This window comes from Chaetodon trifascialis, chromosome 8 (assembly GCF_039877785.1).
Source record: "Chaetodon trifascialis isolate fChaTrf1 chromosome 8, fChaTrf1.hap1, whole genome shotgun sequence".
Taxonomy (NCBI): Eukaryota; Metazoa; Chordata; class Actinopteri; order Chaetodontiformes; family Chaetodontidae; genus Chaetodon; species Chaetodon trifascialis.
This window is the reverse complement of record NC_092063.1, coordinates 12,004,958-12,030,610: the sequence shown is the minus strand read 5'-3', so window position 1 is coordinate 12,030,610 and position 25,653 is coordinate 12,004,958. Positions and strand designations below refer to the sequence as shown.

At 44.7% G+C, this 25,653-nt stretch overlaps 1 protein-coding gene across 6 annotated transcripts in view; it reads right to left on the bottom strand.

Annotated features, from left to right (window-relative positions):
• LOC139334582 (ERC protein 2) overlaps positions 1-25,653 on the bottom strand; it is a 149,942-nt gene that overhangs the window by 117,217 nt on the left and 7,072 nt on the right. For 4 of the 6 annotated variants that reach the window (XR_011602389.1, XM_070967549.1, XM_070967551.1 and 1 more), the window contains 3 exons: positions 24,795-25,550; positions 15,360-15,515; positions 12,552-12,719 (listed from right to left, as the gene is read on the bottom strand). Coding sequence is in view for 5 of the 6 variants with exons in the window: in XM_070967549.1 (XP_070823650.1) it covers positions 12,552-12,719; positions 15,360-15,515; positions 24,795-25,550 (1,080 nt within the window). In the remaining variant the exon portion in view is untranslated. The remainder of the gene's footprint in view (positions 1-12,551; positions 12,720-15,359; positions 15,516-24,794; positions 25,551-25,653) is intronic. The other 2 variants (XM_070967550.1, XM_070967553.1) reach the window with 2 other exon arrangements.

Sequence of the window (25,653 nt, the reverse complement as noted above, 5' to 3'; positions counted from 1 at the left end):
CTCCTCTGGCAGACAACCAGAGTCTAATACTGAGCCCTGCTCTGTCCTCCTCACTCCACACTGGCAAACCGATGAACACACACACACACACACACACACACACACACACACACACACACACACACACACACACACACACACACACACACACACACACACACACACACACACACACACACACTAGCGGCAACGCTAATCCCTTGTACGTACAGTACCTGAATGCATGCACATCATCCTGTGCCGATTCCCATGTGTGCGTGTGCACATGTTCCTCACTGTGTGCATGAGACAGAGTAAGGGGGAAAGAGAGACCCCCTCCTCTTCAACCCCACCTGGCAAGGAGCAATTTAGCAAGAATGTAGCAGAGAGGCCTAACAGGAAATCCCTGCTGTCTCACCTGCACTGGCCCACTAAGCTGTGATAGTACCGTACAGACGCCCTGCTAATACCCTCTTAAAGCACTCACCGCTGCCAGGCACAGGACACGAAAAACAAGGACAGGGAGATGGACAGATGAGGAGAGAGGGATGAAAGGATGGAGAGGAGTAAGGGTGAAAGCAAGGGCAGAGAAATGAAAGAGTGAAAGAAGGTGGAGAGATAATGGGAATTCTTAACATATTATTGGACTTGGGCATATTAACACCACTGACATGCTGTTCCTCCTCTGGCTAAAACTGCTGCTCCATCAGCAGGTCTGCTACAGGAAATACTGTATGTCTTTATCAGCTGGCACACACGCTGAGATGACAGACAGCTAACAAGTCAAGATGATTAACCTCACTCTTCTCCTTCAGTTTCCTCTCCAATTTTGCTCTCCCTGTAGTCCCGTTCCTCTCGATGTCGTCTTCCAACAACACCTCCGTCTCTCACCCCGCTGCTACTACCTCTCTTTCGACACTCCATCCCTCCAGCCATGCTCCAAACTCACCAGGCGTTTTCCTACTGCCGCTTAAAGGTGCGGGTCCTGAAGCGAGACAAAGCGAGGTGTCAGTGCGACAAATCCCTCAAGCCCTCTAGCCAGACTGCTTTTGGGGAAGGCAGTTTTTTTTTTTTGTTTGGTATATGAAAGAGAAAGAAAGTGAAAGGTGATGGAAAGAAACAGAAGGGTTCACTGCTGTCCAGTCTGGCTCAGTCCAAATCCAAAGGGGACATTAGAGATTGAATTCAAGCGTTCCTCAGATAAGATGAATTAAAAACACATCTATACTGTATCAGCCCATATTCCCCCAAAACTCCACTTAAACTTTCCAGCCCTTCACTCAGCACCATATCATTTTAAAAAATGACCTTGATATGTTTTCAAGATTCTGTGGTTGCAAAACTATTAACTCTTTGGGATTTCTTAAACAAATGCACTCACAAACTAATAACAGCTCTGAAGTGTGCATGCACACACGCACGTATTGAACTGTTTTCTACATGCGCACGTTCATGTAGCAGCAATTAAACATGCAACCTTGCAGACACGTACACAAACACGCACTCATTCTCCTTGACTTCCTCTCTCATGCTTGCAATGACAGCCAAGTGTGGATTCTGGACACTGGTTAGCAAAGTAAAACAGAGGCTTAAAGAAAACAGCTTCTCTGTTTGTCCTCACCTCCCTTTTTCCTGCCTCACATTTCATCATAAAAGTTTTTCTGGCAGGCAAATCTGTAAAGGTATCGGGCCCAGCGTCGGCTCTGGGCCGCAATAAACAACACAGGGACTATATGAGTAGACCACAGACAAAACGGCAGAACCAGAGACGATGGGGAGACCACAGCAAAGGCCTGGGGACGCACCGATACTTGCATACTCACACACTAACAGTTGCACTCTCCCTCACCCTCTTGGGTGCGAATCATGGGTTGACCAGAAAAACGTTCCTAATATGATCTCCTATCTCTCGCTCCAGCACTCTCTGACCCCTCTTTACGTTTCTGTTCGATGAATCAGTTTGAATGTCGCTTCAGCTGACAACACCACCATAAAAGTTGTTAAATCCCAGGAGTGGGTCTGGTGCAGTGTATGTAACGTCTGAACTCAGATCTGCTTTGGGCTGCTGCGGTGCACTACACACAGCTGTATGAGCTATTCACTTCTCTGGCTGTATGACATCCAACCAGCCTGTATAAATACAGCGGAGAGCAGACATTGGACTTAATTTATTTAAAGGCCTGTGCTGTGAAATGAATCATCAAAATTTATGAAATAATATTCGACTAATTCATGTTTGCCTAGCCATTAATGTGGTCACGTCTGGATTGTATCACTAAAAGAAGGCAGGCTATTTCATTTCAAGATGATGCGAGACCACCAGAGATTCTCCCGTATCAGCTATAATCATTCAAATAGCTATTTTCATTCAAACATATGCATGAAAGAGAAACCAAAACACTCTCATATGATGAAGAAGGAAAAGAACGAATGTGGACTGCTGGGTTCAAACAGCCAACTGCTGTTACTTTTGCTTTCACTCTGACTAATGTCTGTATTATTACAGATTGGTGAAAGGTGACTACAAAAATGGTCAATCCATCTTATAAAATACTCATGTTTACAGTATATACGGTATGCCGCCGTGCACAGATGGTGTATAGGCACCTGACTGTGGGTACCTCTTACTCACACAGATGTGAGAAGGAGTGGCGTTAAATGATCCATAGTTTCCTGATGAGGCGAGAGAAACTTCCAGTAGATGTCAGGAGGTCACTGTCGAGGGTTGTGAGGTGAGACAGCCTGAAGACCAAAGTGGGATTTTTCTCATATGAGCACATTCATGCATGTTGGCATGTGTGTGTGTGTGTGTGTGTGTGTGTGTGTGTGTGTGTGTGTGTGTGTGTGTGTGTGTGTGTGTGTGTGTGTGCGCGCAGGTGCAGGAGGAAGTTGCAAAGTCAAACAGAAGAATGAAGAACTTCACACAGCAATTGTGAACAAGGGCTGAGCTTCTCCAGACCTTACACACACACACACGCACACACACACACACACACACGTTTGCACACATATGCAAGCACATACACACACAGAAGATTTCCTCTCCGCCTGAGCTGGCCACACCAGACATGATGACACCGGGGCTGTGCGGAAATGAGGGAAGTTCCCTGTCGTGGTTCTTAGGCTGGGTGTCATTTGATGATGTGTCATCAAAGGCAGGGATAATGCAACAGTCAGAGCTCTGATCAGGAATCGTATAATGGGGGATCACCTTAGGGCCAGCTCGGGATAATAAGCGGATGTAAACTGCCTCACAGCAGGGGCTGCAAGGTGGAGAGTGGGGCATCGTCTCGCTGTACACTCCGACATCTGTGGATCAAACTGTGGCAACACAGCTGTCTGCCCACAGGCTACAGAGGGAACATGGGAAAAGACAAGGACTCAAAGACGCACTCACACAGAACTCCCGGGATCCACTAACAAAAGGATCTTTGTCAACAGAATGAATGCTTTTTTTCTGCCAAAGCATAAAAGCTAATCATGTCATGCCTTTGGTTTTGTACCAGAGGATGGATATATGACACAGAAAATGTCAGGGACTCACCCTGAGTACCGTCACACTAACCCACACTGTGCACAGCTGCTTCAATCCCTCTTTTGCCCTCCATCTATCATCATTACCTCCTCCAACAGAGATGGACACACACATACACACATACACAACACACACACATGCACGTATAAAGGAGGAGACGCTGCAGGCGTTCCCCCTCATTAACACTTGCTCCTTCTTTGATTATTTTTCCTGATCATTTCCAGCACCGCATGCCAGTTGCTACATCCTGTTTCCAGGGAATCCATTTCCTGTCAAACCACAATGAACAGTCACTCTGGCAAACATGTGCAGAACAATCGCAGGACTGCGGTGTGCAGTCGATGCCTGAAAACAGCTTGATTTCTGTTTCATCAACAAGTAAAACGGTTCCTTTTCTGTCGTTCTGCTGCTCTGTCGAACACAAACTCATGACCTTGTAGTGCAGACAAACACTGGGTTGTCACCATAAAAATACCCAAAAGAACGAATGAGAACTAACAAGCAACCCAAATCCTGAATTTTTAGTTCATTCATCAGTGACCATCTCCTTGACTACTGAGCAAACTCATCCTCTGAGGAAGGCCATGAGATGCCGCTAAAAGTTCCAGAAGATGGAGAAAGTAAGCTACATTCATTGGTGCCTCGCTCCAATGATGAGCTGACACTAGTGTAAGGTAGTAACATTTTAAATGGTGGCACAGTGGAATGGTGGCAACACTGTCCCCTCCCAGCTAGAAGGTCCGATTCCCGCTGTGGGTGCTGGGGGCGTGTCCTCCACCATGCCTTCAGTGCCTTCTGCTCGAGGAAAAAGGGGCCTTTCTGTGTGGAGTTTGCATGTTCTCCCCGTGTTCACCTGGGGTATCCTCCTTAAAACACCCCTACTAAAAACATGCAAGATCACCACCTGACCAATGGTGCCGAACGAAACCTGGGTCCCCGGGCGCCGGTTGGATGGCAGCCCACCGCTCCTGGTCTGCCACGGAGGAAGGACTTCCAGGTTGGGATAAATGCGGAGGACAAATTTCACCAATTGCATGATGTGTGCAGCGTGTAATGTGTGTGACAAAGGGAATTGTCCCTCTGATTCTTCTTCTTCTCTAAAAAGAGAGCTAACAGCATCACATTTATCCATCATTTTTCCATTACACTGTCCAGTCAGATGCGTCCACACAGTACTACATCTTCTTGTTTCCTCCAGCAATTTGGGAAGAGATAAGCCTGTGTACAAGGCAAAGCCTTTTGCACACCGTGAAATCAATTTGGCATCATCATTATAGATCAAACATTCAGTTGTTCCTATATTAGAGGAAAGGCGACTAAAGTTATAAAATTTGGGAACTTGTGCTTGTTTCATGTTAAAAGTATATTTTACAGAGCTCAGCTTAGTCACATCACAAGCAAATAACTTAAAATTAGGTGCAACAAAGATTTTCATCATGTCTAGGTACGTTCCCAAAGACAGCAGGGCAGAGAGCTGCGTTCTTATGCCACATGTGAGGTCTGCCGCCTGCAGCATGCAATGTGCTCTGTTTTTATGGAGAATGTTGTTTCTCACTGTTTCTACACAGACATCACAGGAGGGAGAGCAGGTTTGCTCGTGCATGTTCATTAGATCTAAAACAAATATCAATCACCCTGCTAGACTCTAGCCACACTGGTGCAACCAGTGAAAAGAAAGATTTTTACACACAAATGCAAAGGGTCATATTCTGTATTCTGTGTCTGTTTAGAAGAAACAGGTTCAAACCCATGATTGCACTCAACATGTATATAAGCACACCTTACTGTAAGTGTGAACATCAATCATTATGTATCGGTTAAAGTAAGACTGCCTCTGAGCAGTTTATGGAATTGTCTGAAGGAGAAGCCTTTTTGCATGCATACAATGCTAAATACAAAGCACTGTCAATAGATTTCATGAAGAGGTGAAAATCCACTGAACTGTGCAGAAATTGTAGCCCTTTTTCTAAATACCCCCAAGGGTGAAAAGAGCTGTTCACCTGATATGGATGTTAACACTTTCAAACACCCTTAAAGCTGAAAGGCAGTACTTTAACCTCATAGACATGGTTTCATTTCAAACAAAATGTGCTGGACTGGAACCAAAAAAAAGAAAAACACATCATTGTTCCCAAAAAGGAGAAGAGGAGACTCTCCTCAATACAGTCCACACTGTCTGATTCAATCATTCTGTTGAGACGTGCTATTAACAAAGATTGAGCTTTCTGTAGGTGGAAGTGAAAACTCTTCCACTGTTTCCTTGTGGCACTCCGTGTTTGTGTGAGGGTATCTTTGTGTGTGTGTGTGTGTGTGTGTGTGTGTGTGTGTGTGTGTTTGTGTGTGTGTTTATATATGTGTGTATGAAATTAGAGGTTAAGTGGTCTGAGCAGAGCAGGGTGACCCTGAGGGGAGAGGAGGTCAGAACAAAAAGAAAGGAGAGTATTGTCTCAGCACCTCACTGCCTACTGGTTAACCAGCCACTGACTGACAGCAGACCAAGCAAGCCCTCATTACTGTCTGTGTTTATGTGTGTTTTTGTTTAGTTTCAAACTCTGCAAAAATAGAAAATGTGAAAAAACTTAGAGACAGCACACACACACACACACACTTCCAAAAGACATTCATGTGGGATAAATCATGACAAAAATGAAATTCACCTCAGATGTCCTCTAACTTAACGCGTCATTTGCGCTGAAGTATGCGTGATGCGGATTTGCACGACAACACTAATGTGCGTGTTTTCATGTGCGCATGCATAGGCAGCCATGCGCACAAGCTGGTGTTTGTCAGATCCTTCGGTCGTGTGCGTATTTACCTCGTTCTCTGTGTAAACCATTAAGTATCTCATCCCCATTGTGACCCCTATAACTCCACTTTATGGCTTTTCCACATGGCCTCTGAAGAACTCGCGGGGGCTTTATTTTGGACCGTGCCATGTTTGTTCTGGGGGGCCCTGACGCTTTGCTACTCCCACTGCATCCCAAACCGCACCACCCCAGGAACCCAGGAGCACGCTGTCGAGTCTGAGACTGGTGACCGTGGTCAGTCAAGTTCACATGAGGTCATATAAGAACTGGTCTGCAATGGTCAGTCATCACAACAGCCCCGGGGTTTAGATGTGAAGTTGATAATTAGCAGTCAGCCTAAAACAGGCTGTTTTCCACTAGCTCAACCACCTCATTGTTGTCTTTAGTGCATTTATCAAGTCCTCAACTACGTTAAAACTGTCATCCACTCTTTCTTGCAGTGGTTCTAACAAATGAGGGATAAGAATGGACAGAAGAGGAGGGGAATTAGGCCAGAAAGTACAGGGGGATAGAAGACAGATGGAGGCAGATAGTGTGAGGGAAGAGAAAATATGGACAGAGCGCGCAAAAGGGAATGAGGCAGAAAGAAAGCCAGAGAGTGAGAACACAGCAGGGGGAGAGCGCAGGGCGGATTGTAACCAGGTTGAGACCACATCTTTTCTCCGCCTCACTACCTAGATGAACCATCAATCAGCGAAGAGAACAAGGAAAGATCAACAAAAACAGTCCAGCAGGGACCACAGCACACCGTACCATTGCATCACTCACTGACAAAAGCCCACAGCCTTCTACATCCATCAAGCAACTCTATTCTCTCACTTTTCACTTCCTCCTGTCGCTCCATCTCATCATGATTCTTTTCCCTGTCCCGCTCCAGAGACTTTTTTTTTTTTTTATCTTCCCAATACATCACCGTTGCTATGGCTGATGTTAGCAAGTCATTTTCGAGTCATTTATGTCTTTACACCTCCACCTCAAAATAAAAACTCTGCGGAGGTCTTCGAGCAGACACGCTGCAAACGCTGGTGATGAAAGAGAACACAGGATATTTGAGGTCACGTCTGAGAAAGTTAAAATGAAATACCACAGACTGCTGTCTGTAAACACAGACATGTTGCCACATCGCAAAAACGTGCATTAAAGGCGAGCTGCTCCTAACACTTCTGCTGGCATTTAGTGAGGAACAAACTATCAAATGTTATATTACTGTGTTATTTATGTGCCTGATCCAGACTTTGACTTAAGCACCTTGAACCTACTTCAGATCCGGATTTCCCCTGTGTGGGTAAGTGGCCACCTGCAAATTCCCACCTGAGTGTGTAAATCAAAGCATATCAACCTTCACAAAATGAAAACCTTCACTAATGTCTGCCAAAGAAATTACATGCAACATGATTTGTTGCATTAAAAGAAATTGAAGGTTATAACCGAGATTATGTGACTCTTAAGGAATTAGCGTTACCACTAAAGAAGACAGCAGAGGCAGTAATAACAGTTCACGGCGAGAAAGCCAAGATATTACTGGTGCTAAGACACATGACTCTCTGTAATACCTTTTTCACCAGTGAACCACTACACAGCTCATTTCTTGCTGAAAGTGAGGAGCAGCATCACACACAGATAGAAGTGTTGTGGAGGTTGTACATTCAAAACAAAGCTCAAACAATTGTCCTGCCAGCAGCTGATTCAAATGATTCATGGAGATGCATTTGCTCAAGAAGAAGTGTCAGCTGGTTTGCTGCAAACACACTCACAATCCTAAAGGTTTGTCCACGGAAACGTGCTAAAATGACAACGACCACACACTGTGTTAACCATGTGCAATGAGTGAGCATGCCCAAATTTCAAAAATGAAAAAATAAAGTCTCTCTCTGTGTCTTAGATATAGTATGTAGGTTGCAAATCACCCTCTGATCCCAACAACCCACTGGTGGGTTTGAAAGGCACGTTTTTCTTCCATTTATTATATAAAAACAGAAATTATTGTTAGATTTTCACATTTCCAACAGTCCTTGAACGCATCATGTGCCATGAACCATTCCATCAGGGAAAAAAAGCCAATCTAACATTAAAATAGTGATATTTCACCACTTAATTTTTCATGTCTCTTTTAAAAGTTTGCCAAAAACAAACTGTTTGCAAGAACCAGATCCTGTAAAAAACATAACACTGAAGTCATGTGATGACTGAACTGGAGGAAGAGGAGCCAGGAGGAGAGGACAAGAGACCATTTGCACAGGTTGTAAAAATGTTACATTTCAGTGTGTATAACATTTTGTAAAATAAATACTTAAAAACATTTTTTGTTTGTTTTTAATGGTTTATGGCGTTATATTATATTATTCATTTCTTCCTACTTCTAGTCATAATTGTGCTGTTGTCATAGAGGTGTAGGACTTATATGCTGCAGTGAAAAATGAGACCACAGTGAGTAAAAATGTGACAGGAGCAAATTGTATAAGCCAAATGTTAAATGTAAATTGGGTGTGTTCTTGAAAAATGTCCCATCTAGCGCTATTGTTTTGTATTTTTTGTTCGTACCCTATTCCATGCAACCATGGTCTTGAGTCAATAAACTCTGAATCTGAAGGAATTTCACTTCATTTCATCTCAAATCAGATCGGAGATTAACACTCCAACACAAAAAATGCCAATGTACTGCAAATAAATCTGTCTGGTTGTGCACCTCAGTGTGCCATCACGAGGACCAAGTGTGACTAAGAACAGCTGAATTAAATAAACAGGCCCACACGCCTCTTTTAGTGCAATGGTAATATTCAAAACTATGTTTTCAAAGAAAACTAAACAAAGTCAAAGCACATGCAAGCCCGCTCTTCCACTGGGGTTGGGGCCTGTTCCTTTGTCGCTGGCTGATTAAATATGCAGGAAGGTCTCTTACAGGTTACCTGATCTGCTGGAGTATAGTTACAGCCCTGCATTGTCCTGATCGGGGCAGGAAAGACACATACACATACTGTATTAAAGGGTTAAGTTTCCACAGACGTGGACAGCAGACTCACACACAAGCGCACCCTCATTATTTTCCACATTTTCCAGTTATCGAGCTAAATCGCACCCATTTAGAAGCTGTCCTTAACTTTGACTGACAAATAAATACACTTCCATTTTCTCATTCCCGCACTCACAGTGCCTGCTCTGTTCGGTGACTGGTCCCCTCTTAGTCCCATCCTGATGTGAAAGCTTTTAGAGACAAGTGTCTGTGAGATGAAGGTGCTCCTCAGCCCTGGCGGACACCAGTCTGGCTCTGGGGGAGTGGACTACTGTACCAATCACTGTCATTTATGATGAGACCCACCTGGCACACACACACATATATATGGGGAGGGGTATGATGAGCTAGTAGTCCCAGCGGTAGGAAATCAGGGGCCCTTGAGGAATTTTAAATGAGATGTAGAAACAAACCGCTGAAGGGATGTGAAGGAATAATATGAGCGGATGGAAGGAATGAGGTGAGAAGGGAGATCCTGTGAGAATGGCTGTGCCTTCTAGCTGAATGACTGACAGACAGTAAAGGAATGCAGGGCCATGGCTGCCTTCAAATAAACTCAATATCTGTACTCATCCTCTGGTTTGCCCACTTAGTCCAGGAAACCCTAGCCTCTCCTAAGCGGGGGAAAATGCCACTTCAATAGCAGGAAAAAACTACCCAGGACCGGAGATGAGAGTCCAGCAATCAGCACTGACAGCGTGTGTGTGTGTGTGTGTGTGTGTGTGTGTGTGTGTGTGTGTGTGTGTGTGTGTGTGTGTGTGTGTGTGTGTGTGTGTGTGTGTGTTTATGTGTGTGTGGTGATCAAGACTGTCGGATCTGATTACAGCCCTGCTGCAGTAGCCTATGAGATATGTAGAAGAAGACAGGCAACAGAGCTCAGTGATGTGCCCGGTGTCAGGAGCATGCTGGTCAATTATAAATCATTCCCTTGTCATGCAGCCGCACATTAACGCATAAACACACATACATATGCGTTATATTAACAGACAGGTACACACACACCTTGTGCTCACTCATTTCAACTTTGGCAGAGACATTTACTGGCTTAAGCATATACAATTATAGTTTGCACTAACAAGAATGATATCTTTTAATGGTACAATATTTAAGTGTTACATATACACTAGGGATGTATATCTCCACCACTGAGGCCGATTCCATACGCATCTCAATACGCAGCCACCTATAGGATACATTAACGATACACTGAAGCCTCTGTTGATGAGATGCAATTCGCTCCTGTTCACGATACGATGCGATTCAAAATTATTTGATAACGATATGACTTGCTTACAAAGAGATTCAGTTTGATATGATGTGATCCAGTTCGATACAGTTAGTTGCGGTACGAGAGTGTGCCCATATCAGATTTCTTATAGCACAACTCTGCTTTACTTACTCTTACTCTTTAAAAAAGACATAATTCAGTATGTATAGACAGAGCATTAAATTTTATTTATAATGAGCAATTCTTACTCCGAATTATGTTCTCTGTCTCTACAATTTTACAAAACATATAAAACTTCATCGCCAGGTTTGTTGTGCTACTGACGTAATTGATAGCTGCTCGGCATTGTTTGCAGATTGCATGCGTTTTGTCCAGTTTACCTTCTCGCTTGAAAAACCCGAAATATTGCCAAACGTTTGATTTGTGTGTCTTTTTCAGTGCGCTAAATATCTTCTCGCTGCTAACGTCGTTCTTGTTTCCCTCTATGTTGTGAACAACGTTTGCGTCACTGAAGGAGGAGTGATGGTGCATTCAGGTTGCCTGGGAAAACACCTCAGGAATAGTACTAGAACATGAAATAATCGATTTAACCATGGAATTTACCGATGCAGACAGGCTAGAAGAGATGCACCATAAATTCACCCGTAAATTATATCCGATGTACCTTGAATATACTGGTGCAGTCGCATCACAAACGTTTGTATCGGATCACCGATATGAATCGGTGAATCTCGTCATCCCTAGTATACACGACTGTATATGTAACCCTTCAGCACTGAAATTGACATCATGACCTAACAGTATATTTATGATTGCTTCAGTAACCTTTACTGAACCTGCCTTGCACCCCCCCACACACAAACATGTTCCAAAAAATGTACTGTACCCTCACGCCCACCAAGGTTTAGATACCTTACTTTAACTGATATTTGCTGTAGAACAAACCTTAACCATCTATGTTACAGTGCATCTGACTGTAACTGCACATAAATATAGTTAGCTTTAGCTCACCATCAATGGCGATAACCCTGACCCATGGCAAAAGGACACACATTTCTTTACATGTCATTTCAGTGAGACACACAAACAAAAACATCTACACACAAAACCACCCACTGAAGACCAATTCCTGTAAGTATGATGTATTCAGTTAACTGCGAGGGCCAAAATTCCTTGCACATGTATGGACAATTAGGCCTAATTTTGGCCCAAATTGCTTCCTGTAATGATGAGTGGACATAGTTAGCAGGCCGCTCTCAACTGCCTAACACAGAGATCTAAAGTATCAGTTCCAAGTCTAGAGAGTGATGGAGAAAAATGCTAAATGCTCTCCCAACCCACCCCACACACATGCACACCTCCATCTCTCCACATACAACCCGCCTCCATCCCTAACAGCAGTGATAAAATCATTAGAACCACAGAGTTTAGAAACTTCAAAGATGAAGAAGAGAAAGCTGCCAGCTTTCTCTCCAGCCTTCTGACTGACTGACCCGCCCACGCGTACAGGCCCACTGGTGGACTAAAGGAGCCACACGCAGAGACATTTTTTCCACCCACCTCAAAGTCCATTAGAGAAGGAAAGCAAGGCGTTTTGTATCTGAGAAGAGATGCATTGTTTTTGAGCTCCTAGAACACGTGTGTTTGTCATCTCAAAGGCTGTTTTTTCAAGATCAGTGCACACTGATGATCATCACCGTCAACGTGCCAATGCTAGCCAAACAGCTAATTTTCCCTGGAGTACAAAAACTCCAAAGCTAAGGACTAAAAGTCAAAAAGGATGGGTTTAACAGAACAAATACACACTAAAATGGAGCTAAAACAGCCTTAACGTGTCTTAGCCATTCCTATTGTTACTATAGTAGCGATCAACAGGCTTCATTTTCAGACAGCCTCAACCATCGGAGGCTGTGTGTATCTTCCCAAGTCCAGGAAGCTCAGTGTGTTTGTATATCTGTGGGGGATTTTTTGTGTGTGTGTGTGTGTGCTGACCTCTGTCTGCAGTGTGTTGGCACGCTGCTCCTTGGCGCTGAGCGACTCCTTTAGCACCTCGATGTGTTGCTTGCAGTCTGAGTTCTGATTGGTCAGTGTTTCCAGCTTGGTCTGCAGGGCCTGCATCTCCGACTCCTTCCTGTTCAGCTCCTGCTTCAGCTGCTCAATCTGACAATCACAGAAACACGTGCGCAAAATCGTTACGAAAACCTTTTAGTCATCGCTGAGTGAACCTGTAGAAAACAAAAACCCTCAAAGTGAGAAGAGAACTGTGTTTTTCTCAAGCAAACACACACATGTACACACCCACACAAACCACATACACATCTCATGCAAAAACACAGCAGTGTGTGTTGCTGTGGTATATTACTGCATAAAACCATTTTTTCCCACACTTTGTTCTCTATGAACACATTCCCCTGAATGTAGAAAGAGGCTTAAACAAGCTGTTCAATGTAGAAGTGGGCAATACGGACAAAACGAATAACATGACAAATATCTCATGAGTCAAAAATGTAAACTAAAACCTCAACATTTCAATTTTACTGAGTCGAATTGCTTTATTATAATGAAGGGTTCTTTTTTTCAAACTTTTATCAGGGAAAATCTGAAAGGTTTCTCCTCCTGTGACACATTTTGGCAAAACTGAACTTTTTTTTTTATCAGTCATTTAGACATGGATTTGTTAACTACAATATCTAAATATGTCAGCTGTGTCATGATCCATTTATCTGGAGAGATGATACATTACAATATTGAATTATCGCCCAGCCCTACATTATGAGTCCACAGTCAGAGGAGTTCCAGGTCTACTGTCTGCTTTATGGACACACCAAGCCAAACAGCCAGAGGGGGACAAATACATGCAGGCAGAGTTATGGGAAGCAATATTACACTCACATAGCTGACAGATTACAGATTGTTTTAAGGAAGACCATACAGAACAGGACGGCAAGCCACAAAGGAAATCAAATGCACTAACAGAGGGAGGTTTCTGTGCTGAGGTTAGCTATGTGCACAAGATTGCCATCTGTCTATCGGTGCCAAAAATGCACAAAGCTGATTCGAAGGAGAGATTTCTCTAATTGTGTGAGCAGGGTTCACCTCGTAACAGGGGGTTTGCTGACTGGACAAGAGCTTGGCCAATCAACCCTCACACAGAAATAAAGGGAGCAGGGAGAAGGCAGAAAATAGGAGACGGGGGACCAAAAGGTGAGACTGGAGGCTCTGATCGGAGAGGTGAGACTGGGGAGAGAATAGTAAGTCATGTAAGTAGAACCTGATAGAGTATTACAGATAAAATAAGGAGCAAGGCATTCAAAGGACAGCGAGAGAAATAATGGGAGAGGAGACAGACTAATGAGAGGGGTACTTCTGCTTGTTCTGTGATCCAGGGCTGTTGGGTGGGGAGGAGGAAGGTGGGAGCTGTTCTGATGGAAGACACACATGGGGACAAGTCCTGCTCCTACAGAGACACAAAGACAAGAAAGACAGCAAGCCACTAAACTACGGCACACAACCAGCTGGGAAACTAAAGACAGTATCCCAGCTGGCTGTGTGCTCCTCCACACTCCTCCGCACTCCTCAACCACACAGCTGAGGCTTCGCAATGTTATACTTGGTGAAGCTCTGCAAGAAATGATTATCTGGATAAATAAATTCACCTGCTCTAATACCCACTTATCATACTTGAACAAATTTCCATGCTCTTAGAAGCCACTTTCTGGCACTGGAGCGAATCAAAGCCCAGAAGGGAAACCGGAGACGACAGGGACGCTGTCCTCGCTGGTTTCTCTTATCACAGTCTCACCTCAACACCAGCCACTGCCACTGCTGAAAGACCAGGACCCCAAACACTTCAAGGATATAGAATGAATCTGTGTGCCTGTGCATATCCATGCACGCAGTGTCTTTCTGTGTAATGCAGAAAGATGAGACATGGGAGAGCGAGCCAGGGCCATCGCCATGATGTATATCATCCCAGGTCAGTACGGACGAGGAGAGAGCTCTTTCCTCTGTCGTTGTAAGCTCACATTCATCTGTCAGGGCCCCATTCATAAAAACATCTCTTTTATGATTGCATCAGGAACTTCCCCAATGCAATGACAAATGGGCCCTACAAAGAGCGCCATTAACGAACCAAAGAGAAACATTTTCACATGGAGCCCTACCCGAGGGCCTCAGCCATCATAGGCACTCTGGGAAAGCTGAAACTACATTCTTAAACATGGCTCCTGTACATCATGTACATGTGCATGTCAGTCTGTGCACTGCTGGTGTCCCGATGAATAAACCAGTATACAGCCTGCAGTAGAGAAATCTTAGTCAGGCCTTTCTAAAGGTCTTCCTGTCAGCTAAAGGTGGGACAGTAAACAGACACGGTGCACTGTAAGCTGATAGTTTGCTCCGTCAGAACAGTCAGCCGTCACAGATGGGAAAGCGGCACAATGCTTGGTCATCACACAGGTAAGGTAGGTAGGGCTCACTAGCATTTCATGGGAAATAAGGAGGGAAGAAGAAAAGTCTTGAATTGTTTTGAATTAGAACTCTCTCTGAAACAACAGACACATTTATAGGCGTGGGAGTTCTTGGTATCCATGCAACACGGGAGCCTGGACAGAGCAGGAAAAAGACATACTGTAACATGTGGGCTGGCATTAAGAGGTTTCCATTTATGCTTGCAAAGGCGGCATGCAACATGCACATAAAAGATTTGCACACCATTGTAATTCATGCTTAAGGGAGAGCATGCACCACTCAGTTCATGCAGTGTGACGACGTCTCAGGTGGCGTGCACAGACATTCTACCTTAGTCTTCATGAATTTAGAATGGCTCTTGTAGACCTCCACCTGCTTGAGCTCATCCTGCCTGTCGTCAGGGTGCAGCAGGCCACTGGTCTTTAACATCTGGACCTCATCCTCTAGGTCTCTGATGTTCCTCTCCAGGGAAGAGATCTTGGTGTCCTGCACCAGCAACAGCAGGCAGGCAGAGAGTGAGCAAAGATCTGACAGCTGATGTTGGCCTCTGGACTTTAACAAGGGCTTACCTGTGTCACTACTGTTTAAACAATCCATCTATTAATTAATCACATTATGTCAATTTATGTCTCTACAATAAGATCATTCAACCATGTGGATACAAGCACTACAATTAGAAACAGTAAGAGGTCAAGGAAGAGGGATTTTGTTTGCTTTTAGAGTCTGAACAGATGAGTTTTCAGCTTGCGACATTTTCAGACAGTTCTCCTGGAGGACATTCATAGTGCTGCACTCACTCATTCACATGACAAATGACAGAAATAGCTACATAAAGAATGTAACAACAGAGCTCATTTCTCACCTCCGCACAGCTGACCAATCACAGCGTGAAGTATGTGAATGTCAGATTGTAGGTTTTGGAAAGTTACAGAAATTACTGGGCACAGCCTCCCCAATTTGGACATCGGAGAGGTGTGTGGAGAGGGGGTTTCCAACGTTATACCATCCGACAAGCAGTTCTGATGAAGCTGGGAGCTTAACCCCATGCTAAACCCCAATATCTGCATGGGTCACTTTGAACAGCCATTCAGCAAATTCACAGAAGAGTTCATAGTCTCCCGTATCTGGATTATATATTTCATGTGCGCCCCTATTTCTGACAGGTAAAACAGGGCAAATATCTGGGGAGACAGTCGTGTGCAGCCCAGTTGTTTTCCTTTGCAGTGTCTATGAGGGAATGGAAGGGTCTGTCATGGACAGGTCCTGAGGTTGTTTAGCTGCATGGGTCCAGACATACGTTAAATGCTAAACCTTGGAAGAGACGTGAAAGGTAATTGAATAAATGGAAGCAGATTGCATGATGCCATCAGCACAAACCACAGGCATCATGTAAGCATCTGACCTCTATTACATCCTCTGACATCAGCCCTGCCTAGCACACGGCCCTGCATACACCATCCCAAACAGGAGTGTACACATAACAGACCGACACACAAAGAGTGTATGCAAGAACTTGGTGGGGTATTCAGGCATTTAGGGGAATCCCTCCACTTAGCCCAAACTGTACATACACACACACACACACACACACACACACACACACACACACACACACACACACACACACACACACACACACACGCAATGCAGAGGCAATGCTATTCAATCTTAATGTTGATTTCTGTAGTATAAGCTATACTGTATCTTTAATAACTGATTACTATCTGTTTCTGCTTCAGAGCACAGAGAGAAAAAAACATCACCCAGAGGAAGAGAAACAAGGCAAACCCAAAGAAAACAAGAGGGTAATATCAAACACAGTACAATAGCAGTACATGTAAGAAGTACTGAGCCTCAAAACTACTGAAACATGAACTACTGCAGCATCAGAACCCAGGAGGAAGTTATGGTCGAGGAAAATATATTTGCAGCCCATGCTGAGTTGACAGAAGGACCAAGAGGTGAGCACTCATTACTGTACCTGCCAGATAACGTCAGGATCAAAACAGAAAGGGGGGTTGGTGTTCTGGAATCACAAAACAGAAATACACGCCACTTAGAAAAAAGCAAGAATGCAGACACTGGAACAAACGCTGCTGGACACACTTAGATCAGTACTCAACAACATAAACAGTTTTAAAGAAGCGACAATGCAGGGAAACATCTCCTCTTCAACATCAGCATCACCGGAGGGAGATCGTTCTCCTTCATGTCTCTAATCGCTCTGGCATTGTTTGTTTTGTCTTTTCTAATTAATGCAGTCAGATTTAATTGGGCCTCTCTCATGCATTTACAACACTCTGGGCATCCCGGGCGAGCACATGTGCAGTTTGTTAATAGGCAGACAAATCACAAAGTATGTGTGAAAAATAACTGTGGTTTTGCTGTAAAAGAACCACTTTTGGAACAAGCCTTTGCTGAATTAACACTAAATGTGTGTGTGTGTGTGTGTGTGTGTGTGTGTGTGTGTGTGTGGGTGGGTGGGTGTGCAAGCAGACACATGTGGAGTCAACTGCATTTTTCACAGCTCTAACGACTTCAAAGGGCTGAGATGAGAGTGAAAGCTTCCATATGTGACATTTGAAACAAATTGAATAAGTGCTCAACTCTGCATGGGCCAATAATGGCCTTTACTTGGGCATGGCCGCCATACAGACAACAAAGCAACAATAAGACAGTGTTTTTTAGATGTATGTTTGCGTCTGCGTTTCCACGCAAACTAGAGCCAGATCTACTACTGCTCACATTACAGCAGCACTCATCAATAATTAAAGCTTTGTTGGTATGAAGCTGATATCAGGCAAAACCAGACAACATGCTGCAATGGAAGAGCAATCTACACTGCTCAAACAAGATCACAACATAATACTTTCATTTGCATCACACACCTACCAGAGTATAAATTGTTCTCTCATTTGAAACTGGCTAACACAATCCCTGCAGCAACAGCAAAAAACACTCGAATTCAAGAAGCTGAGAACTGATCTATTAGTGCGATACACACTCTTCATGTGACACACTTCAAACGTTGCCTGCTCTTGTTGATCCGCTGGAAGTCCTACCTTCATATCGATGACAGTCTGCAGAGCCCTGGTCTTGGCCGGATCAGCCTGGAGCTGGTTCCGGCGATGAAGCTCCTGGGGAGGGACCCGGTAAAAATAAGCCTGGCGGCTCATCATCTTTAGCACCTTCTAACACCCACAGCTTCAGATGAGATACACTGCTCGGTCAGACCAGTCCCGGTCTTATCTTACTACCTTTTTTAATACCCTTTGTTGAATATAGCTATGTTATCCTTGATTGTACATCCTTAAAAAAATCTTCTTGTGCAAAAAGAAAAAATAACTTTTCCTGTAAGCTTTAAGACGGTCCCCCGAGGACTCCTTTCCGTTTCCAACAGCAAGTGCTGGTGTCTATTCTCTGCTCCTTCTGTCTCTATTCGTTTGCAGGTGGGAGACACTCTATAGCAATACAGCAGGTCATATGAATCGGTCTCTATCACTCTCTTGGTCTCTATCTTTCCGTTTCTAACTTGTCTCCGTCGCTCTCTCACAGATGTCTCTGGCATGCTAAAGCTCTTGCTTAGCAACACTTTCTGCCAGCACATGCGCTACACTTCTTCTATCAATAATTAATGGTAACTCTGACCTACAACACCCACACAAAAGGACGTGCACATTCACGCTAATTGCCGCGCATACAAAAACACGCATGTCGACACGCAGCAAGTTATATGTACTTGTTGGACATAAAATATTTTCAAAAGTACACATGAGCCCTGCAATAAATGTAAAGCATTTCACATTTTCGCAGTATTCAAAACTTGGACTGATCATTTCATGAGTGTGTTATGTTACTGTGTGATTCTGTATGACCGTCCCATAAACAGGTTGGACAAAATCAGGGCTTAAAAAAGCCTCAAAAGGACCGAGAGCTGAATCAACACCTCTTTGAAAGAGTGTCAGCAAGCAGGGCAGCTACTTCATTCACATGTGAATCACTGTAGCATCTATTCAAGGCAACACAACCATCACTGCTGCTGGTTTAAGCTTTAATCCGCCTCACACCACCACCCGCATCCACCTGTAGTCTCTGGCTCTGCTCTCGAGGAGAAGGTATCTGCTATCACAGCAGCTATCACATATCTATCACAGGTATCTGTGTGTGAGGTCAAGGAAAGATGCCACACATTCACTATCCAGCTGTGTTTGTACTCTCATGTAAAAGACCTCCTTAACTGTGTTATTTCACTGACTGAACTGCACATTCAAAACTTTTTTAAACCTTTATTTAACCAGGGAAGCACCGCTGAGAGCAATGCTTTCTTCGTCATGGCGTTCACACCCACACAGCCACACACATTCACACCCAGACCAATCACTGACTGATCTGCTGGCCTCCAGCAGCTGGGGGTTAGGCTTAGCTCTGTTGTGGTACTGAGGGAGTGGTCCCTTGCTCAAGGGCACCTCAGTGGTGGCAAGGGCTGCTCTTTCAATCCCCACCCAGATTTATCTTTAGTGAACTGCGGGCTAGTCAAAGCTTTAGGCCACCACTTACAGCTTCGGGGGGGAAGGATGCAGCAGCAGGTGCTAGAGCAAACATTTTTACTGTACAGGTTACATCTGCATCTGCATCTCCTAACAGCTATCATAATGTATGCAGAGTACATACTGTATATAATGTAGCACCTTGAGGGAAAATCGTGGCACTGGAAAACACAAACCACAGGTACAGATGGATTAGAGGACAGAGAAACTCTGATACTGTCAAAGACATACAGTAATTGTATAATGAAAATAACAGTCAGCTGCTAAAGAAAAGCAACCTAATCAGACACTGACCACGTGTTGACGGGACATAAGGCAGCTTAGAAAAGCATGCACGGACACACAGGGAGAGGCAACAGGTCACCACGATTTCCCACTGCTCCCATTCTTCCCAGTGAGTTGAAATGAGAGGAGACAGGGGCCTTATCCTTGTCAACTGTGGATAAGGAGGGATTAATGCTGTCAGAGCATGCCTCCACCAGACTGGCATATGCATTGCTGTCACAATCCTAATCTTCTACTGGCCATATGTGTATTAATGTGTCACAGTGCGTGTGTCTTTTTGTCTCCCTGCGCACACTCAAGTATTTATCTGCTCCGTGGCGAGAGTGTGTATTAACTCCTTATCAACAAACGGTTAGAGAACAGTTAGAGTACAATGGGGGAAATTAAGTCACGCAAGAGAGCATGTCATCAAAGACTGTCTTCTCTGCTCCACATGTGTCGGAGGGCCGAGCATATGGAATGAATAGGATCAGACGTAACACTATAGCAATAAGTACCGGCATCCTGAATGAAGGATACGGTCAAAAAGTTCAATTCTAGCCTGAAGGCAATGGTGTCATATATGCCATGCGGACTAGAACGTGCACAGATCCTACATCCACACACACATGCACACCACATACACACACAAGATCACATTCCCATCCCTTCTCCATCAGTGAGAGAAAAGGGAAACACATTTGCTTGCCACAAATGTGTAAATGTGTCCGCCTCTCGGCTCAATGGCTTAAAAGAGCAGTTTGAAAAGACAAAGGGAAAATCAGAGGGAACGCCTTGCAGAGAAATAGGGAGGGGGCGAGGAGAAGGTTTGAGGGGTGTAATTTTGTCCCGATAAACTTTTCCGCTCAAACATTCTGGGAGATCAACAGAGCGTGGCGAGTATGTGGTGCCCGGGGTGTGGTGGGGAGAAGGGAGCATTTGTGTGTGTGTGTGTGTGTGTGTGTGTGTGTGTGTGTGTGTGTGTGTGTGTGTGTGTGTGTGTGTGTTTGTTGATGGTATTTACAGTGGTCTTCTAATGTTAGCTGAGAGGGGCTTCGTTAGCAGAGGCTGAAAGAAGCCAATCAAGAATGGAGTCCTAAAAAGCCCCACCCCGGACAGGCTTTTCACCAATTAACCTAACCACAACGGACGGCATATCAGCCTGGGGAGAGAAAGAAGAGAGAGTGGGAAACGTTGATGGACTGAGATACAAGAAAGGCGGAAAGGCAGATGAAAAAGGAGCGAGGAGAAGATGTGAAAATGTTGCGGCTCATAGGCTGGTGACAAGCGAGCAAAATTAAAAGCAGGAGAAGAAATGACAAAAAAGACGCATTTGCTTACATGAACTTCCACTTCTCAATGCACTGACACTCGAAACAGCTACATTTCTGAAGTTTCATCAATGCATGAGAGATGATGAGGGGGCAATCAGAGCGGGCTTGCCAAAAACAGCAGCAGGACTTCTGAAGCCAGTCGTACTATAGAAAAACAAGGGAGTGCTTTGCCCTTAGGTTCGCAACACCTGAGCTATGCTATACTCATCCAATACTGAGTGAGACAGCCGGGGCCCTAACCCTATCCAGAACACCTCAGGACCACATGCAATCTGCAGTACAATATGTCTGAAAGTAGATATGCCATCTCCAAGTAAAAAAACCTCACAGTGCGAGTGTGCATGTGTGTGCGCACGCCCTTGGCAGCAGGTCAGGGCCGGGCAGGAACAGACCAGTGGTGCGGCTGTTATTATTGGGTCTACAGGGACCTGGCGGCTGGGGAGAGCCGATTAGGCCCAGATTTATGCCTCTCAGCATGTGTGTGTGTGTGTCCCATCACACAAAACTTAACTCACAGTTAGCATGGGGAGCCACAGTGGTTAAATTCTAATAGAACACTGCCACTTTGTGGACACTCCCAGTACTGCAAAAACTTAGCTCGTAAACACTACAGAGGAGAGGCTGCTTGAAAATAACTCAGACATACTACTTATTATAGGGCTTCCACATTATTCTAAAAAATGTAGACATGTCAAGTGTAATAATCTTATCTCAAGAGCCAAGTGAATAGGCTGACATAGATGTGCCAGTGTTTCTATGCCAAGGTCTGTGAAGCTAAGACAGACTGACAGCTGACAAAGACGAACAGGAAACACAAGCGAGAGAGCACCGCTGTACACACACCATCCCCTGACAACCCACATCAGCAGGTGAAGGAGTGATGGCGCTCTGTATCCACACATACGGCACATCAGCATACCGTACACAAATAAAGAGAGACAGCTAGCTAAAGTGACTTCACATCTGGCCATGGTCTGCAAGTCCTCAGTGGTGCAACAGTGACAGAATGGGGGAAATACAAAAAAGAGATTTCAGTTCTTACTCAGTTCTCTGATTTGCATCACACAAAGCTGCATACGTTTTCACACTGTTTCCCAACACCTTCTTTACAGAAAAAAATAATATAAACACAAAGTTTAAGGTGATCATTTCTCTTCGAATCAGCAAAGAACACCAAAAAAGCCCTCAGCCATGTTTGAAGGATAAATAAAAGCAGAGGTGAACTAAAAATGGGGGCATTTATTATCCAAGCTCAAGCTAAACAAGCTGCGTCATTTAAAGGAGAGTAATGGGTGCGGTAATGAGAGGCAGTCGGGCTGGTTTCCTTTGGAGCTAATCAAAAGAACTAAGAGCAGTGCCCCCTAATAGAGGCAATAGCTGCACAGCCATCACCGGCTTGCCTTCACGAACCATGACAAGTGCAAGCGCAAGGCTAAATTACCACTCTGACACGTAAACAAAGCCTAGAGGCCTTCACAGGAAGGAGGCTGCTTCTTACACTTAAATAAGTGCATAGAATTTCTTCAATTAATCTGTATTCAGGCCAGCCTTTAACACTCAAACTCCACAACAACCATAACCACATTAAACTTCAATATTCTTTACCATAATGTTAATAAACTACATTTTGAATCCCCTAATATATTTTTATTCATATATGTTGTTTTGTCTGGTATGATTAACAAATTAGTTTGTTTCACTTTAAGCCAGGCTTTCAGTTTGGCTAAAGAATAAAAAAAATAGCTGCTAAAAACTATATATATACAAAATATATAGTGAGAGAGAGAAAGTCTCCATCACCCAATGTCAACCTCAGAGGGGAGGAGGCCAGAAGGAGACGAAGGAAAAAAACGAAAGAACAACAGTCGCCTCTCTTTTCAATCAGGGCGGTCAGAGTGTTTTCCCTCATTAATCATACATTAATATTCAGACAAACACAGCTTGTTTTTCTACCTTAGAAAAACACTCCTTCCTCCCATCTCTCCCTCTCTTTCACCTCACCTCTCAGGCCCAGTCACCCCTCCTCCTCACTTACACCCACAGTATGTGTTAAGCTGTCAAGCAGTTAAAAATAGCACAGCACACAGAGTGTGTGTGAACAGGTACTCACCTCTTACACACACAGCATGGTAAGGTCCCATACATTACGCACGGAGACACACATACACAAGTACACACGTGCACAGCGGTGGTTGCATTAGCATGGGCTGAAACACCCACGCTCCCCTCTGACAGTGACCAAACACCCAGCACGGGTGGATTTCCCATCAGCCACCGGCAGCCCAGCGAGGGAGTGTCCTTGCTAGAAACGCTAAGCCGACAGGCCCCAGATGTGCACGCATGCCCACATACACACACACACAGAAACACACACGCAATCATTCTGAGCGGGCACGGCACACATAGAAGCAGACAAACAACACATAGACAGAAAAACAAGAACATAATGACACAAACAATAGCAGAGGCTGTGCAGACATACAACACACACAAACGCACACACACTGACAGAGAGGTAGGGAAATTAAAGGCTAAGAAGATTTAGGAGTTAAAAATAAACAAGGCAGGAGTGAGGAGCACAGAGCAGCCAACTACTACTAGCCCTCCTGGCTGAGGGTATAGAGACACCTGTGCTACACCGCCGCTCACTGGGGAGGCTGATGGCTTTAGACTGCAAATTTAAAGTGAGTCTCTGAGGAAGACAAAAAAAAAATGCATGAGCATACCAATACCACACACATTTTCTCATATTTTAACTGAGTGTTTGTGATAGCTTAAATTATTTTTCAGTTCCACTGCACAACAAGCTCACTGTATGCAGAACAAATGCCAAATGCTATGCACAACGCACAACAAGTGGCATATGAGCAACTGCCATATGAGCATACCCGAGAACACACACACGCAAATATGCGTATGTAGAAGACACACACACACACACACACACACACACAAACACACACACACACACACACACACACACACACACACACACACACACACACACACACACACACACACACACACACAAACCAAATGAGTCAGATTGTAAAACTGCATGGCTGAATACAGGCTTAGAGCTCTCCGTATGTTAATCTGGCCCATTGATAAGACCTGCTGAGCTGCTTTCTGCTCCCACACTACGTAATACCGACACACTCATAGGTACACACACGCACGCACGCACGCACGCACGCACGCACGCACACACACACACACACACAGAGGCAAGTACAGCATGGAAAATAATATCTCATTTTAACCATTAATATATATCACATATCTGTGAGGTATTAAAAATCACATGACATCGTGACTTACCATCATACAGACTGTATGATACAGACTGTATGACGGTGTCAGTGTGGAAGCATGTGGAAAAAATTTTCACAACCATTCTGGGTAAAATCTGACATAGAAATTGTTTGTTTTGTCATTAGGCAACTGTGTGCTATGTACTATGATTCACAATATTAAAAAACTGCTTTGAACCAATCAAAGTGATAAATGATAAATGACAAATATCGACATACTGCCCAGCCCTGCTGTTAAAACCACTTCGATACTGTAGATGAAGTGGAAAAGATACATAAGCATTCACTCCTAGGAGAAAAACACACCTCTCTCACATGCATGTTCTCCAGTTGCGCTTCAGCCTCCTGCGCCGCCATGGTAATGATGCCTGTCCGCTGTCCCCGACCCCACTGTCCTTGACCTTGACCTTGGCCCTGAAGCATCTCCAGCAGCCTCTGGATGCTCTCGTCCCGGGCGCCGAGTGTCTGCTTCTGAGAGTCGATTCTCATCTCCATCTCCTCCATGGTCTTCCTCAGAAGCAACAGCTCCTTGGCCTGACGGTCGTGCTCCGACTGCAGCCGGAAGAAATTCTCCTCTGATGGGTCGAGAGGAGGGGATGAGGAGAAGCCGTCACACCCAGGCACCTGGCAGGGGCTGCAGGGCCGGAGTGAACTAGAGCTGGGCGCTACCACCGGACCTTGGCTGGGACTGTAGAGGGGCTGATTTGGGCTGTTCCTCAGCCCAGGTTGAAGGGTGTTGGCTGGACTGATTCTCTGCGCAGCTACTGCAGTGTTACAGCCATAACCAGGGCTGTGAATGATGACATCAGCTTCCTGTTGCCTCGGATTGTAGGTGTTGGATGGGCTGGCTCTCGGGCTGTTCCTCAGACCAGGACTGTGCAGGTTGCTGGGGCTCTGTCTGGGGCTGTGGCCAGGGCTGAGTCCCCCTCTGTGGTCCTGGTCCGTATGGAGTTCTCGATAGGAGCCAGAGTTCATCTGCTGTCGCTGTTGCTGCATGCGACTGTTCATCTCCCTGTGAGCCCTCAGCTCCTCCTGAAGCTCCTGAACTGTCAACGGAAGCTGCTACAAAGACAGAGTACAATTAACTGCCCATTCATTCGATGAGCACACAAACATACCAAACACACAGACATGTATCAAAAATTCCTAAACACATGACAACAAA